The 18,320-nt window shown below is 39.6% G+C and overlaps 1 protein-coding gene across 2 annotated transcripts in view; it reads left to right on the forward strand.

Moving 5' to 3' along the window:
* LOC118270366 (cGMP-specific 3',5'-cyclic phosphodiesterase) overlaps positions 1–18,320 on the forward strand; it is a 127,295-nt gene that overhangs the window by 105,940 nt on the left and 3,035 nt on the right. The window contains exons 5-19 of one of the 2 annotated variants that reach the window (XM_050697848.1): positions 1,358–1,475; positions 9,600–9,726; positions 10,243–10,361; positions 11,570–11,835; positions 12,110–12,286; positions 12,716–12,886; positions 13,135–13,260; positions 13,413–13,530; positions 14,055–14,146; positions 14,599–14,922; positions 15,287–15,440; positions 15,843–16,002; positions 16,540–16,760; positions 17,262–17,442; positions 17,850–18,033. In XM_050697848.1, the coding sequence (XP_050553805.1) occupies positions 1,358–1,475; positions 9,600–9,726; positions 10,243–10,361; positions 11,570–11,835; positions 12,110–12,286; positions 12,716–12,886; positions 13,135–13,260; positions 13,413–13,530; positions 14,055–14,146; positions 14,599–14,922; positions 15,287–15,440; positions 15,843–16,002; positions 16,540–16,760; positions 17,262–17,442; positions 17,850–18,033 (2,538 nt within the window). The remainder of the gene's footprint in view (positions 1–1,357; positions 1,476–9,599; positions 9,727–10,242; positions 10,362–11,569; positions 11,836–12,109; positions 12,287–12,715; positions 12,887–13,134; positions 13,261–13,412; positions 13,531–14,054; positions 14,147–14,598; positions 14,923–15,286; positions 15,441–15,842; positions 16,003–16,539; positions 16,761–17,261; positions 17,443–17,849; positions 18,034–18,320) is intronic. The other variant, XM_050697849.1, reaches the window with a different exon arrangement.

Genomic DNA, 18,320 nt, shown 5'->3' on the forward strand with positions numbered 1-18,320 from the left:
TCCATAGCACGCATCTTTTTATGCAAAAAAAATACCTCAGCTGAGTGTGTTTCCCCAGTACTAAGCTACGTGTACCGAATAAATTATTATTAGTGGAAGCCAAACGCGTCCACATCAACGTATCATAGCACATCTCTGGTGGAAAAGCACCCTTATTCTTCTAGTAATGAGACCTCCTTTCTGAAGTCGTTATGATAATTTACAAGATTTCTTCATAATTAAGTAGAGTAGCAAACAATATGGACAGCAAATAAATCCAAACCAAACACTCCATTAATTTCAAATTGTTAATACGCATAGCAACTAACGCCATCTATCGCCCGGTACTTAAGTAAATCACGTAAACATACGACCCAATTTACTTTCCTCTCCAATAGATGGCATTGTTTAACAAAAGTTAGTGCCCGTAAAAGCCCCTTAATTCCCGGCTATAAGTCAAGCTAGGCTATTTTTATTCCACATAATGCGGGCCCTTGTAGGTTAAGTGAAATAGAAAGCCCTTTAGACGGAAGACTATGGAAGAATGACTTGGACTGGGTACTTAAGTACCTTCGGCGTTTACTGGAACCTCTTTCGAGATTACTTGTAATCCTCCTTTTGTTTATACCTTAACTAATAACTTCTTAATTCAAATGCCTTTGTACAGACCTCAGTAAGCACACAAATCTACCTCATAACAGTCATGATTTAATAGATTTTCAGTTTTATGACAAAGCTACAAGGTTGAACATCGATTCAAGAAAGACAGATAAGGGTAACTTGCCATACAAAATACAACTTAATTGCCTTGATAGATATCTGGACACTGCAAACAAAATCGTATAATGGCAGTTTTGACAAAAAACTCAGTAGAAAAGTTTAACAAAGTGTTTGGATGCAAATAGCCGGTCGTTCCGAAGCGGACACTGACAATAAGCCGAGACAAGAACCCTACTTTATCCCATTGCATGTAAATTACTAAAGTGGTTTAGTCAAATGAGATTTGTATCGATTTGTCTCATCTCTTGTATGTGTATTTATTTTTATATATACTTAGTGTGAAATGTGTTCGAAATATTCTGTACTTCCCCCAAAGCGATATCCAAAGCCAATAAAACATATACAATATTTAAATATTATTAAAAATAAATCAATGTATTACTGGGCTTATTTCGGTTTTTCGAAAATTTCTCAATAGTAGCACGGAGTCTGGAATTGTGCCCATTATATGGCAATAGGCTCACTCCCTATTATATGGGACTTATAACAGAAAACGGTAAAAAGTGGATGTACATTGTACAGTGGCATTACAAGTCGTAACGTGCACCTCTAACTATCATCATTTTGTATTAATAGATAATGGTGTGGTTGTCCTCAGATCCTGGTGAACGTGTGTCTGCTGACATCAGCGGACCGAGGCAGCTTGTTCCTGGCGAAGGGGATCCCCCCCAATAGATACCTTCAGGCGAAACTCTTTGATGTCACCAGAGATACAGGTACATAATATAGTCAGCTACTGATGTTCTCTTCCGACAAATACTACGTTACGTTTTTAAGGCACTTATGAATCGGCTGTTTCTGTGTTTGTTACATCCCTAGAGTCTTGTTTTGTTTCTATTAATACTTCTTGATTTTCTGACTAATAAAAGTTCAATTTTACCTATCATGCTTAGCTTTACAAGTAATTTTTATGGACAATCATTTTCTGTAGATACCTATAAAATTGTAAGAATTTGATGGAACTTCCTGAAATGCTATTGATTAACCCTAAAAAACGACATTCCATTTTTCAAAAATCAATAGCTCCCATACTTATATAACCCAAAAATCTTTGTACAAGTAAACAGACAATTTGTTTAGGGGTGGCGCTCCCAAATTGTTATGATTCATGAATTCCAACCGTCGACTGGAAAATTACACGGCAATCGATTTCGTCGCACCCCTGGACGCGAGTGTCAGCGGCAATGCCGAAAATGATGACAAAAACAAAAATCTTTAAATGAGGGAAACGTCAACGATATGAGTGTCACCATTTATCATTGGTGGGAACCTCGGTACTTAAGTTTTTATAACGAGTTAGACTCTAACTTGACGTTTTTTGTATTCTACTTACTTTAAAAGAGTGTAAACTGAAGAAAAGGGCTCATAATTATAATTATTCCAAGTGTTATTCCTTGAAATAGTAAACGAAGGTGCACATACTTTTTGTAATGAAGGAAAGTCATCCAATAACTTCTCCTGATTTGGGCGAGGCGAGAGGGAGTGTCAGACTCTTACTGACTAAAAACCACCCCGTTCCTACTCCTGCCCTTCGAGACGGAACCCCGGTAAACCCGCTAGATAGTCCGCAGGTGGTGCAAATACTGGGATACTCATCTAATAGGAGATGACATTCCCATCAAATTTTACTCAGGCTCAGCCTTTTCCGAAACTACGAATGTCAAAAATGTAACAAGAAACTACAAAATGTTAACAAAATTAAATACATATAAAGAAAAACACATCAGTAATAACCCACCAGTGATGCTACACAAAAAGTACAATCATAAACGTATCCTCCTAACCAGCGCCGGTGACGCGTGAAAAAAGTACAATCACAGACGCTTCCTCGTAACCGGGTACACAATGTAATGACACGCTCGCCACATTTCCCGCGGACGTGACCTGCGCTATATCGCAGTAATAGGGACAGGTTACTGTTCTAACGTACGCTATCAATGAGGTTTACCTTTGCGGTTTGGGTTTTTGTTTTCGTGCGAACATTTTAGCGACATATAGGTTTTTTTGTTGATGCAATAATAATAGTTGTATGATTGAACAAAATTTAATAGAGTGGTATTCAAAAAATGTTGGCATTCATTTTCATTTTTATACGTTCAATGGACACTATTGGAGACACTTACTCCATCCGACATACAACGTTTGAAAAACGGAGCTGCGGACTACTTAGCGGGTTTACCAGGGCCCAGGGTTGAGCAGGAGTAGGAACGGGGTGGTTTTTAGTCAGTAAGAATCTGACACCTCTTACCTCGCCCAAAGTGAGAGAAGTCATGATTATCCACCATAAAAAAAAGTTTTAAAGACGAAAGTTGTGAAAACATAGCATGAATAAAATACAAGAAAAAATCTTCATACAACAATTCAATCACCCAATCTTTTGGAAACCTATTTGACAAAAAAGTCCGTAGCGGAGTTTGTTAAAAAAGGTCGAAATTCAAGGGTTAAAAAATGAAGTTACGTCACGATAGCAACCCTTCTCGCTTCGACAGCTATTCGTGCGGAATGTGGACCATCCGACACCGACACGGCCCACGTCTCGTCCATTCCTAAAAGAGAAAATTATTTGAGTGGAGACCATTCATGAAATTGAGAGTGTTGTCATAAAAGCGATACATTTGGAATCGAAATGTTTATTGCACGTCGTATCGAGCCAATTAGGGCTTTTAGAGAATGGGTGAAGGTTCAAATTAGAACAGACGGTAGTGTAGTTTTGTAGCTGTGTGTCGACTAATCCGTACGTCTGTAGCTAAGCCACTAAGCGTTCGCAGGTTAAGCTAGACTTAAGCTAGGCTAGCTAGACGTTATGTAGTTTCTGAACTTGTGAAGTCAGAACTCATTCTTAAACGAATCAGTTTGAGTTGTTATCACACAAACATACAACGTATTTGTTTTGTAATGTCAAGAGCTTGAAATTGGATCTAACTAACTGGTAGCAAAAATGTATAATGAGTGTTATAGTTGCTCTACGTTAAATACTTAATTTTTATTTTTTATTCTTTTGAGGGAGGAATATCTTCCAATTAATTCTTCTGCCTTGGGCGAGGCGAAAGAATTTCAGAATCTTACTAACTAAAAACAACCCAGTTCCTCTCCAAAAACTCCACTCTGCTTTTCGAGCCGGAACTCCGGTAACTCGCTAGGTAGTCTCTACTATGGAATACTCAAGTATGTGAATACTCAATTTAAGTCTTTACTGATTTCAATCTACAAATTTGAGACAAAGTCAGAATAAAAATGTAATACAATATAATTTTAACAACACCTTAAACTTGAAGTCTTTGCCTGGCAGTCGACATTTTAATGCTACCTTATGATAAACATATTGGTGATGAAAACCATTCAAGGTTCCTTACCAAAACAGCCTTAAAATATATAAAAATAACCGCAGTAATGAATGTGCACCATATGAAGTAGTAACATTACTCTTGATGCGCCATTGTGCGAACTATTCCAACACAATAAACCGATTCAATGGACAATCATCCTTATATTAAGATGTCGGATCATTGTTCATCTGTAATTAATACGTTTTCAACCTTATTGTACGTATGTTTAGCATTCAAAATTGATAAGTAATAACATTTTATTAGTATTTGTTCGCTTGTTCAAACAGGATTTCAATTTAAGTTTTATTTTTGCATGCTGACATCTGGTTTGGAGCCAAAGCCATGCAAATGTTGGTCTCTTTACATCCAAAATGAAATAAATTAATTATTTTAACAGAATTTCCACTTTTCTTTAGTAATAGATGACAATCCTATTTTCAAACATCACATAAAATATCAACATCCTCTAAGTAGTCAATGCTGACCAAAGGAAGAAGAAGTTCTTACGTGAAGAAGGGTTATCAAATACCACAGGCTTAAATTTCATAACATACAAGAATTGAGAAATCAAAATATCTAAAGATCTAATCATTTAGCACCTTGGGCTGGCATGTTCTTAGAATAAAAGCCCCTTAAATAAAAGATAAAAAAAAAATAGCACCTTACCACAATCACACAACGATTCAACAATACGAAAAATATATAAAACCAAATAAAAACAAAAGACAAAGCGGAAGCCACATCAAATAAAGATAGAACAAGAAAATATTTTGATAAACACGATCGTAGTATTACGTAGTATTACTCACAAAACGTACAAACATTATACAGTGCCGTGCAGTAAATATTGCACATCGATCGCTCGGAAGGAACGATCGGGAGAATCACTACGTATAGTATACAGCTCGTGATTATAATCCGCTAAAAATGGCCGAGAAGGGACCTCAAATCATAAAAAAATAAAAGGAAAAAGTAATGATCGCTTAACATCAGATGATCCATCTGCTCGTTTACCTCATCCTAGTTTGTTTGTTTGGACGCGCTAATCTCCAGAAGTACTGGTCCAAACGAAAAAATAATTTTGTGCTAAATAGTAGTAAAAGTTATCAAAAATACTCTAAGACCAAAAGGAATCAAGCAGAGCGGGTGAAACCTCGCGGAAGTAGATAGCAAGTATTTCATAAAAAATAATTTGTTCTGATCATAATATCAAATCTGTTCCATTTAAAATTTCCATTTTTTTCGATGTGCAATATTTATCGCCGGCGACTGTACATACAGGGGGTTACTACAGCGACAGAATCTGGTCTAAAAATAGCACATGTAGTCGATATGGGCGTCACAACGGATTCCTATCACCCTGGGGGTGTCCCGATCAACACGACAAGATCGCACGCGTCACCGACTGATTGGCTTGCTACTGAACTGATTGGGGCTCATGTTACGAATTCACGATATACCCTTTTGATTGAAATGACTTCATGTCGGTATTTCTTCTTCGTGTTAACGCTTTTGATGTTATCAATGTGGGAATAGGGCTGCAGAAGAGAACGCGTGATAATTTTGAGAAATCTTTATTCGTTCAGGCAAAACGTCTTATGTAAAAAATCGTCTTAACAACTCACTATCTGACACAAACACCGGTTACTAGGTAAACTTTTTCACATTCCAAATATAAATAATTAAATACATACTCTAAAACGTTCTAAAACGTTCCTATACCTACATTCGGCCATTCTGCTCTAATGTCTGTCCTCAGACATCAATTTCATCTTCCACAGCTTCCATGCAACCTTAAACGACTTTACAAACACAAGCCAAACAAACATAACGTCTTATTTCCATTTACAGAATAACAATCGAAAGAAATGCAAACAAAACACCACTTATTCGTAAATAGTAACAAATCTTACAAAAATAAAATAATAATAACCTAAAATAACACCTTTAAACAATTACAACTTTACACATTTCCTAAACATAAGCTCATACTCCATCAAACAACATGAACAAAATAAACACATTACATATTATTACACATATCTTAATTTTTGCTATCAACAAAGTCTATTTTCTTTTTTTTATTCGTTTTAAATCTGCCGCTCTATATTTTCTTCTTCGCCGTCTTCTAGTTTGCTGGTATATTTTCTGATTCCTTTCATCAATTTCTTTTTGTCGTTGCTTTATTTCGCTTTGTATTCCTTCTTTCTCCTTCTGCCTAGCATCATTTTTCTCTTTCCCAATATTCTCTTCAATCTCCGAATCACTATCCGACGCTTGCTTCTCATCTTTTTTTTCTTCTTTCTTCTTAGATCTCTTATCGCCTGTCTTCTGTCTCTTACTATCTCTTTCTGGAGTCTTCCTTCGCTTCTTGGAACTGAGTTTATCTCTTATGTTGCTTACCGTAGCTGCTGTTTCTTTTTCTTTCTCCAACACCAGAGGGCTACAATATTCTGAATGACTCACCTGAATAATCTCATCTTTAAGCCATTCATCGATTTGCCTTTCCACTACACCTTGCTCCACATAGGATAACCGTCGTGGTCGATGAGTCACTGGCACGTCATCCTTCAAAACAATCTTTAGTTCCAGCGGAGCTTCTTTAACCTGGACTGGGTGGTAAGTATCGACACACTTATTCGCCTCCTGCTTGACCACTGGATCCTTAACATGTTCTACCAAAGAATCTGACACTCCTGTAAAACTATTTACATTAGACAACCAGTCACTTTCGTCTTTGAATACATTCACGCATCCATCACTCATCAACATCATAACATTCTTCAAAAACTCTTGGCCTATAATTACATCGTAATGCATAAAGTCTCTATTAATTACATAAAAGGTAACACCATCGTAGCACTGTCCATCGATCATAATTTTCATCGTAATTTTGCCTAAAGATTGCACTCGCGAACGTCCAAGACCGGTTAAAGTTAGACCGTCATCGACATTGCATTCTGGAAGGCACATCTTCGAATATAACTCCGTGGAAATAAGATTCACGTCACTACCAGAGTCTATCAGGGCTTCTGAGTCGTACTTTCCATCTAGTATTATTGTTTTAATTGGTTTTCCGTCGTATTTTCTTTTATTTACATCTTTGTTTACATTCAAAACGTCAGGTGACACGTATCCGTCTGTGTTTGACACTTCGTCACTGTCATGTCCGTCATTATGTCCGCTGCCATGATTGGCCGACGATGACGTCTCAGTCGACGCGCGAACATCTGCGCATTGCTGCTTTATCGACATAACATTTCTTCGACCAATGCCAGGTGCCGTCGTACCCGATTGCTTTACCGACACGTTCCGCTCCGACTTCGTGCTGCTCCCTTCGCGACTGTTTGCCGATGTTGATGCTGACGTAGGACAACTGGACCCTATATGGCCGTACTTGTTGCATCTGAAACACTTGAGTCCATTTGGGCATCGTGATGACTCATGCGTTTTCTCTCCACAGTTGTAACATCGGCGTGGCGAGTATGACTTCCTGCTGCTGCCAACATCGGAACGAGTTTCCTTGGTTTCTGCTTTCATCTTCTCATAAATCGCTAGCTTATCTTTTAGCACGCTGTAGGTCGTCACTCCATACAAGATGAGCTTGTTCGTCGGGGAGTCTTGTATGCCGTCAACGATATATTGAATCGCGACGTAGTCTGGGAATTTCGCCCTTTTACCTAACTCCTTCATTGACAACATATATTGTAAAAAACTTTCATCCTTAGTTTTCTTTCTGGATGCCATTAACTCGTGCATTTCCTTGGTGTTACAGGCCTCTGGAAATTCTTTTTGTAAAGCTGTTTTCAATTCTTCATAGGTCTTGAACACTTTTTCCGACCTTAGCCAAAGCGCTGCCGTACCGCACAAGGATCTCCGTGCTATTATTAGTTTTTGCTGGGCGCTCCAGCCAAATACCTCTGCGTTATCTTCTATATCCTGCGCCCACTTCGTAGAAGAATACGTTTTGTCTTCACCGTCGAATGGCACAATACTTCCGTCTAGGAATGATGCCATCGGCACCATTGCTGATCCGTCGTTCGTAGTCATCGTGAGGCGACTCTCGTAGCTCACGTCGTCGTAGATACGTCTTACGTCGTTTAAATTTCGCTTACGTCTTGTAGTTGCCGAAATGTCGTCTTATCGTCGTTTTATCACCGTCTCAACCCAGCATATCCCGGACGAGCCCCCAAAATTGTGGGAATAGGGCTGCAGAAGAGAACGCGTGATAATTTTGAGAAATCTTTATTCGTTCAGGCAAAACGTCTTATGTAAAAAATCGTCTTAACAACTCACTATCTGACACAAACACCGGTTACTAGGTAAACTTTTTCACATTCCAAATATAAATAATTAAATACATACTCTAAAACGTTCTAAAACGTTCCTATACCTACATCAATGTATGATGTTATGTGATTCGGGGGTGGGGTTTGATTAGGTTAAGATACTTAGGTACTTTCAGTCTGTTACACTTATTTATTTTTGAAAAACAACGTTTTGTATGTATAAGTAATATTACAAAGAGTGAACTTAATACCAAAAGCATTATCTAGTAGTCAGTGCCAAATAAAGGCGACGTGAGGCCCGTAGCATTAGCTGCCTCCTGCTATATGACTAATCCGGCATAGCTTGACACAAAGACAGCTGTTTTTTAAACAATACGGAATGCATTTCTTATGCTTTGCTGTAAAAAAGCAGTTATCTTAGTCGGAGTCGGCAACTACGCAGATGTTACAGGAGCTTACTTCGCAGCATCTAGATTTTTAAAAAACAAAGTGTTCTATGGCCCTGAAAACCTTGGTATCAATAATCCCACTTACCTTCCATTATAAAACCAAATACAAGCTCATGTCATAGTTACTCTATCCGACCCCGTTACTGCCCTGCCTTACCCCACCGCGGCCACTGAAACACAACCAAAGTGCCTGCCAAGGACTGAGCACTAATTAGGCTAATTGGCTGAAAAACTGCTGAAACCTGAAACTAATGGAGTCGACAACCTTTCAGCTATTGTAGGAAATAAACTTCTGTTGGAAACTGAGTGGTTTAAATTAGTTTTTTTTTTTTCGCTTATTTGTGTTTATTTATGACTAATTGACCTGGCAAACTTTGTACGGCTTCAAACATTTTGTTCTTACCTTTTAAACTTTCCCTGGACTTCCACAAATAATATTAAGACCTATATGCCACTGCGCGGTTGGTGTGGTAGCTGGGCGACCGGCTACCGCGCAACATGTAGCGGGTTCGATTCCCGCACGGAGTAACTCTTTGTGTGATCCACTAATTATTGTTTCGGGCCTGGGTTTTTATTAAATAAAAAAAATATAATAGCCAAATCGGTCCAATAGGTCTCGAGTTTAAGTGAGACTAACGAACAGCAATTGATTTTTATTACATAGAGAAGATTTGAGGGAACATAATCTTTATTGGAAATATGGGAGAAAAATTTGCCTCTTCTTCAACGTTTAAGCAAAGTTAAGAAGACTCATAATTTGACTTGTGTTGTTTCAGAACTGACGGACGCCCTAAAAACAGCGCGGTCACAAGAGATCAAGATCCCTTTCGGCGTAGGAGTGGCAGGACTGGCAGCGCAGACCAAATACCCTATCAATATCAAGAATGCTTACGCAGACCCCAGGTATGTGGCTTAAGAGGAGCTTAAAAAGGCTCAAAACCACTAATTGTGTTTGAAACTGAGAGAATCTTCTACTAAATATGAAGTATTTTTCTTAGTTTCGCTCATAAGTAGAATTGATTACTCCATAGCCGTGTTTAATGAAAATGCCTATCGTTTTATGACAAACATGGACTTAACTAATGCTGAGGAGAATAAATTTTGCAACGGCACGCCTATTATCCCCAAAGGAGTAGGCAGAGCTGCACATTACGGCACGTAATACCGCTATACAACGTATAACCAGTTTCACCATTCCATTTGTATTTTAAGTTCCATGTAATAGGTGAGCCTATTGCCATATACTGGGCACAACTTTAGACTCCGCTACTACTTCAAAAATTTTGAAAATCGCAAATTGCCCAGTAATTTTTTGCTCGATCCAGTTAAGGTTTAATATGCCATTTCCAAACATTCATTGATTACCTTGGTTATACCACATGGCAATAATTCTCAAGTTCATGTCATGAACTGCTTCAGGTTCAACAGCGAGATCGACGCCCGCACCGGCTACAAGACGGAGCTGATCCTCTGCATGCCCATCTGCAACTACGAGGGAGATGTCGTCGGAGTCGCGCAGATCATCAACAAGACTGATGGTGGGTACACTTGCTATAGCATCATGTACAGTTTATTATCGTCTTGTTTCCATAAAGAGTTTCAGGGAGGAGGTTCCAGGAGGAGAGGATACTTCATATATTTGTCTAGATGATACAAACATGAGCCATGTGTAATTTATCCGAGTTCAGTATCAGTCTCAAAAACATGCGATGAACTTATGACACATTTTATTTTTCTTTAAAGAAGATCATTGTCCTACACTAAGATTTTCTCCTGTGTCGTGGGTGCGTTTACAAATATAGATACAAGTTGACATACACATGGCATTCTGACCCGAAACAACAATTTGTGGATCACACAAAGAGAATTCCGTGCGGGAATCGAACGCGCTACATGTTGTGCGGTAGCCGGATGCCCAGCCACCGCGTTAACCGTGCAATTTGTACATTTCATTCTTGTTTAGAATACGAATTAATTTTCTCATCAATACGAGTATTATCATAGTAACCCGATAGAGCAAGTCGATATTAATAACTGTAATTTAATTAAAGTTTCATTACAACGAACACTCCACAAACGCCTTTATCTTCCAAACGTATTTCGCGTTCAAAATCATCAAAGTTAAAATTAATTCCGTCACCCACAGTTTCAATCATCCCCCGTATTAATTCGGAACCCAATATCCGCTCCGAAATTAATACAATACAAAACTAAACAGTGAACTCGAAATTAAATTCCCGCAGCCAATACTGGAAGCTCGCACATCTACATAGATCTCTGTGCCTCCAGTTGATCGTACTTGAGTTTCGTGTAGATTCCCCAGCATCGACTTTTCACGGAGTTCCCCGGGCTCGCAACTTCCAAAGCCTTTGTTGGTTCCTAACTGTTATAACTAAATTTATGATAGACTCGCGACTAAGCCGCGCTCCGTGCTACATTCTGAAAGGAATAACTTTTATTTTTAGATAGTTTCACAGCGTAGCGTTGTGTTCATTTTGCGAGTTTTAAACTTGATGCTTTGGATTATCGAGAGCACTTTCCTGGATGGGTTCTTGTTTTTAATTTAGTTTTAAATCACGTACTCTTATATTAATTTATTAATATATATTGTTATCATATTTTTTTACCGAGGAAGGCAGAGTTACTTGATACAACATCTACGTTTACTGTCTCTCACCTCTTTCTCATTAGAGTTAACAATATATGTTCTGTCTTTTTAAAAAAATCAATAACATTCACATTTCAGGATCCAAAGAATTTTCTCCAAGAGATGTGGAAGTGTTTCGACGTTACCTGACCTTCTGCGGCATCGGTATTCAGAACGCTCAACTCTTCGAGTCTTCAGTATTGGAGTACAAGAGGAACCAAATCCTGTTGGCCCTGGCCAGGAGTATATTTGAGGAGCAGAGTAACCTGGAGTGCCTGGTTACAAAGATCATGACAGAGGCAAGAGAGCTGCTCAAATGTGAACGATGTGCCGTCTTCATATCGGATACGGATCATTGTGAATCGGTTTGTATTCATTCATGAGAAAATGTTTATTAAAATTGTCAAAAAATTATCAGTTACTAGAGGCTGCCTTTCAATCGTCGTATCGTCTTGAGTAGGCTGAGGTGTAGTTTATAGTGGAGACAAATATGTTTCATTTTTATGTACCGATAAAAGTCTTCTAAGACAGAAGCAACGCCCCTGTATCACGATTGTTTAAAAATACTTTGACTAAAAATACAGATCAACTTGCTGGTAAAAGTAAAGTTCCTAAAAATTAAATTTCAACCGTTTCCAGAGCCACTTAGAGCGCATAGTCCAGCGTCCTGGCGGCCAGAAGTCAGCGATGCCGGCGCTCCCCCCACCAGCCCCCACCAGGTTCCACACGCTGTTCGAGCTGGGCGCACACCAGTCCAGGACCACACTCACACCACGACACGACTACAAGTCTACACTCGCGTCTATTGCATTAGCGGTAAGAAGTTATAGAGATAACTGTTTGTTTGGAATTATTTTAGTCAGTGTTTCATTTAAGTGGTTGGAATAAGTAACGACCTGCTGCAGAGTCTACTTCTCGAGAGCCATCGGATCACCTAATGGTAAGCAATCGCCGCCGCCCATGGACACCTGAAACACTACCTAGGTCAACGGTGATCTACGTTAGTGGAGGATTTGCCTTCAACAATTATCTGATGGCAGTTAAAGGGGGATGGGGAATCAGGGATTGGGATGGGGGTAATTGGGCCACCGGTAACCTCTCTTACGCAAGCATTGTTTCACGACAGTTTTCTGTGAGGCCGTGGTGTCATTTCGGTCGAGCCGGCCCGTTCGTGCTAAAGCATGGCTCTCCCACACTTAAGTATCTAAAGTCTTTTAAAAACTTTTCCACCTTTGTCCATTGCAGGTGGCCCAATCAAACAAAGCGCTGAACATCTCCGACGTGGCTGATTGGAGGCGGGAGAACGGTATGAACACGTGTGATGTGGACGACGCTGCCACTGTCCGCACCATGCTCTGTATGCCTATTGTCAATGCCAATAAGGACGTTATTGGCGTGGCACAGCTTATCAATAAGGTTAGTGAAGAAGAATTCTATGTTCAAATTTATAAGTAGTTTTGCTCATTTTTCTTCTGTTTGTTGTTGGCTATTTTTGGTAATAGTATGTGCATTGGAAAATTGATCTTAATGGTTATAAAATAAAGTCTGAAATTAAATGTGCCTAATATGTATATTTAAACTTAAAATTTTAGTGGTGATAGATATTCATAATCTTCTGGTGTCTACTGTTTTATAGCTAAATAGTATTATCTTTATAATTCCAGGAGAATGGCTGTCAGTTCACCGAAGGCGACATTTCGATATTCGAGGCATTCGCCATTTTCTGTGGGCTCGGGATACACAATACACAGATGTATGAAAACGCTTGCAAACTCATGGCTAAACAGAAGGTATTATACAATTCTACAGCTGTTAATAATTCCCTTCAAACTTAAAATTAACTATAACAAAAACATCAGCCTGTTACTAAACCACTACCGGTCAAATACCGTTTCATTTGTCCTTTAACTTAACTTAAACTAATACCAATGCATCTCGACAGGTGGCGCTGGAGTGCCTGTCGTACCACGCGACGGCGTCAGCAGAAGACACGAGCAAACTGTGCAACGACAACATTCCCTCCGCAGAGATCTACAATCTGTACAGCTTCCAATTCCATGGTGAGGGTTTAGTGCAAACATTAAGGTATAAAAAATATTGCGGTTTGCGTACGGCGAACAAGGGTAGGTCACCGCCCGACCAGAACCAGACCCGTGTATAGGGCGCCAAGCGTTCCGCGCGCGCCTTAAATAGCCTGGCCACTACAAGGGCTGATGCTATCCGGAGCTGCGGACAACGATACCGAGGCTTCGACTCAAAGCAGGAGTAGGAACGGGGTGTGAAGAAAATTTTCAACGTCAAAACAAATATTAAAAATACCAGTCTGTCCGTCAATCTACATAGTTAAGCTATTTGCTCATTCAAAAGTTTTGATTCCTATGGAGAAGAACGAGCAAGAAACTGCATCCTCCAATACAATTCCTGGTTACATTGAAGATCATATTATTATATGATTATATTCTATAAAAAAGTATGGTTAATAGATGATACCTTGTGTAGAAGAAAAGAGAAGAGAATAGGTCACTATATGTTTGTAATCGTAGAAAAGTATACATAGAATAATTAAAAAAATATTTCCTTCCAGATTTCGACCTATCAGACGAAGACACATGCAGAGCGACACTACGTATGTTCCTACAGTGCAACCTGGTTGAGAAGTTCCACATTCCTTACGATGTAAGTCTATTCTCATCAAAAGGGACAGTCAATGTATTTATTTCAATCAGATCAATGTACTCTTTTTGTAGACTGGACTGTCTTTAGTGAATACATACATAAACTCACGCCAGTGTCCTGCGGGGGTAGGTAGAGACAATGGAACGCTAATTGCTACGAATCTTACATACCACTTTTGCTTCATCAACAATCATCAGTCTTTTCATGCATGCTCGTCGGTTAAGGCTACTCTTAATTTGGTTCTTTAGTGAACTAGTTTATTCATCCCAAAGTTCAAATTCGTATTGAGAAGAACAATAAGACAACTCTATAAAGGTACCGTAAGCGTTCATAGACCCGCATCGTACGCATCGCACGCATTCCGTATGACGTCATCGGTACGCATTGCATGTAGCCGATGATGCGAATCAGTGGACGCAGTTGTATGCAAAATTATTTACTTTATACACCAGGTCCTCTGCCGCTGGATACTCAGCGTGAAGAAGAACTACCGTCCAGTGAAGTACCACAACTGGAGGCACGCGCTCAACGTAGCACAGACCATGTTCGCGATGCTGAAGACTGGCAAGATGGAGCGGTTCATGTCGGACCTGGAGATCCTGGGCCTGCTGGTGGCCTGTCTCTGCCACGACCTGGACCATCGAGGGACCAACAACGCCTTCCAGACGAAGACAGAGAGTCCACTAGCAATACTGTACTCTACCTCAACGATGGAACATCACCACTTCGATCAGTGTGTCATGATTCTTAACAGTGAGAGCAATAATATTTTCCAGGTAAGTTAAAGAACTTTTGTAAATTTTATGGTATAAGCCGGTAAACGAGCAGACAGATCACCTGATGGTAAGCAAACGCCGCCATGGCCACTTGAAACACCAGCGGCGTTACAAGTGCGTTGCTGGCCTTTAGTTAGGGGTTAGGAATTTAAGGGTTGTTGGGAAACCGGTCATGGGGAAGGGGGGTAATTGGGCTTCTGGTAACCATACTCATACAACGTTATCTGTGATATCGTATCAGTTATCTGTGAGGCCGTGGTATCACTCCGATCGAACCGGCCCATTCGGTTCTCCTACACTTAAATTCTATTTCCATTTACCAATCAACGACATCTTAATTAACTTTTCCTTAAACACCTTCCAGGCACTATCTCCGGTGGACTACAAAGATGTGATGAGAGTAGTGGAGACAGCGATCCTGTCGACGGACCTGGCGATGTACTTCAAGAAGAGAGCCAAGTTCCACGAGCTTGTGGAGAACGGGGAGTTCGACTGGCAGAGTCAGGAGAAGAAAGAATGTAAGTTAACGGATATTCCTTTACATTTTTTTATACTTAACAGAAACATCTCGCCTGATGGTAAGTGATAATGTAGCTTAGGATGAAGCACAACTACCTAAGAGCAACCTATTCAATCGAGACTTGAAGACACCCAAGTTTTGTTTTATAAGAAACACTGATTCCGACAAGGAATTCCATTCCTTCCATTTACAATCGAAACTGTTTCTTCTAATTCAAAAATGTCCGTAAGTTAAAGAGAACCTAATGTTTCCTTTCCTGCTCGGTTTTCCTTTTAGGGTACGATGAGACTGGTATGATCATGTTTGATTAAAAACCTCGAAATTTAATCAAAAAGATATAAAAAATAAATCCAAAAATGGCCAACAAAATGGTGAACTGACAATACTTTTCTACATGCAGTGCTCTGCGGCATGATGATGACAGCATGCGACGTGTCAGCAATCGCCAAGCCCTGGGAGGTGCAGCACAAGGTGGCCAAACTGGTGGCCGACGAATTCTTCGACCAGGGAGACCTGGAGAAACTGCAGCTAAACCAACAACCCATTGCTATGATGGACAGGTACTAACCATTATTAAACCAAAGTGTAATAACGCCAGCACCTTTAGCTACCTCTAATTGTTACTGCCATTTGCAACTTAATTGCAAAACAATAAGGTTGCTTCGTAGGCCGAGTGGTCGTAACTGCGACTGCCGGGCAAGGGGTCTCGGGTTCGATTCCTGGGTCTGGCAAAGTTTTGCTGGGCTATTTTCGGTTCTTCGAAAATTTCTCAGTAGTAGCACGGAGAATGTGCCCGGTATATGGCAATAGGCTCATCCCCTATTACATGGGACTTACAACATAAATTGTGAAAAGTGGGTGTATATTGTACAGTGCTATAATGTGAACCTCTGCCTACCCCTTCGGGGACGAAAGACGTGACGATAATAATATACATACAATAAGGTTGCAAATCTATTACAGAAACTGTTCCGATGGGGACAACTTTATGTGTTAACTTATACAGTTAATAAAAATATCACAATTAAAAAATATCTATGTAATATTCTTAATTCAATACCTCTATCCCGATCTCAATACTTCCAATATACTTGCAGAGAGAAGAAAGACGAGCTTCCACAGATGCAGGTCGGCTTCATCGACATGATCTGCCTGCCGCTGTACAAGGTGCTGTCAGACACGTTCCCCTGGATACAGCCCCTGTACACCGGCACCATGGACAACAGACAGCGGTGGCAGGACCTCGCGGAGAAGGTGGAGATGGGGCTCACGTGGATCGACCACGATACTATTGATAAGCCGATCGAGGAGTTTACTGGTAAGGGTGTAGAAAGAATATAATGTGTATTATCATCCCCTTCTTTTTTAAGGAGGGAAAAACATTCAAAGACCCATTGTAAGCAATTGGTGCCGCCGATTGATACCCTATAACACGAGGAATACGTCACACAAGACCACTTTCTATTTCTTGATATAAAATAGGGATGATGATGTACGAAAATTAAAAATCTATTTAGTTCGTCAGTTAAGTAACGATTAAATATTTAATCGTTACTTTACTGACAAGTGAGAGACAAGTGTTTTTTCATATAAGATAACAATACTTAAATAAAACGAATCAAATTTAGGAGTGGGAGCAAATATGTCATTACATAAAACGTAACTAGAAGTGACGTCACGCGACATTTCAAATTAATATAATTATCTTCGAAAGTATTTGTTTCTGTAAAAAAATGTGTCTAGTGTTTAAAAATAATCTACAAGACGGAAATTAGAATAAAAATGAGTCACATACACTATTTTGATTTTGTTGTTCCAGCATTGAACGAGCCCATAAAAGACGTGGAGCTAACAGTTCAGACATTGAACTGCTCGAAACCGATCCCTGAGAGCAGCAGCAGCATGGCGCTGGTGAAGCCATTGAAGACCTCCTTCCACTCCTTGAGGAGAGGCAAGAGCTCCAACTTCACCACCAGGCCGGCCAGGAGTAAGCTCACCAGGTGAGGACTGATGTACAGCTTCTTGGATAACTTGGCTTCAATGCATTTGTAGAACTTAAGTACTTACTTTGCAAACTGTAGACTAGGCGTTGTGAAACATTTTATTGAGTGATTGAGCGATGCTTAATGATGCTTTTTATAGCAGTTTGTCAATATACTTTACTTTGCTGCAATTTGATTGTATCCAGATTTTAAGTAATTATTCATTATAGTTATTACGGTTTAATATACATTTTTGGTACTGTGGGTAATATAGTCATTAAAAAATTCAATATTGTTTTAGAAAGAAAATTTTAGAGGAAACATAAATGATAAACAAACAAAAGTTAAACTCAAAGATAGGAAACAAAACAGACATAAGACACAAGAGCAGAAGAAACAGTTGTAAAATCAAAATAAAACCAAAGCATGTTTCAGATCAATGTACGCGGCGGCAAGCTCTCGGGAAAGCGAGAAGCAGCCGGCGCTGGTGAAGAAGAGCACCGTGGTGAGCGACAGCCAGCACACCACGCTGCTGCACGAGGAGCTGCCGCCCAAGGCCAAGCACAGGGCCCGGCTCTGCCACATGTTGTGACGGTTGAGCCTCAACTGGTGAGTTGGCAGATTAAATAAGGACATTTTGAGCACAACAACCAAATAATAGGCGCCGATGTATGTAAAGTCAAAGCAGTTATTTCAATTAATCCTTAATTAGGCTCTTTCGAAACGTCAAATTTAATTGTCCTTTCGAAGCGTCAAATTTAATTGTCTGTCAGTGAAGCTAGGTGCTCGTTCTAAAGTGTATATATAATTATATAACTTTAGATTCTCCACACATATTTTCCTACTTGACTTGTTTAGTACGTGTATTACAGTCTCTTAGTAAAACACATTGCGAT

The sequence above is a fragment of the Spodoptera frugiperda genome, chromosome 13 (genome assembly GCF_023101765.2).
Source record: "Spodoptera frugiperda isolate SF20-4 chromosome 13, AGI-APGP_CSIRO_Sfru_2.0, whole genome shotgun sequence".
NCBI classification, from domain to species: Eukaryota; Metazoa; Arthropoda; class Insecta; order Lepidoptera; family Noctuidae; genus Spodoptera; species Spodoptera frugiperda.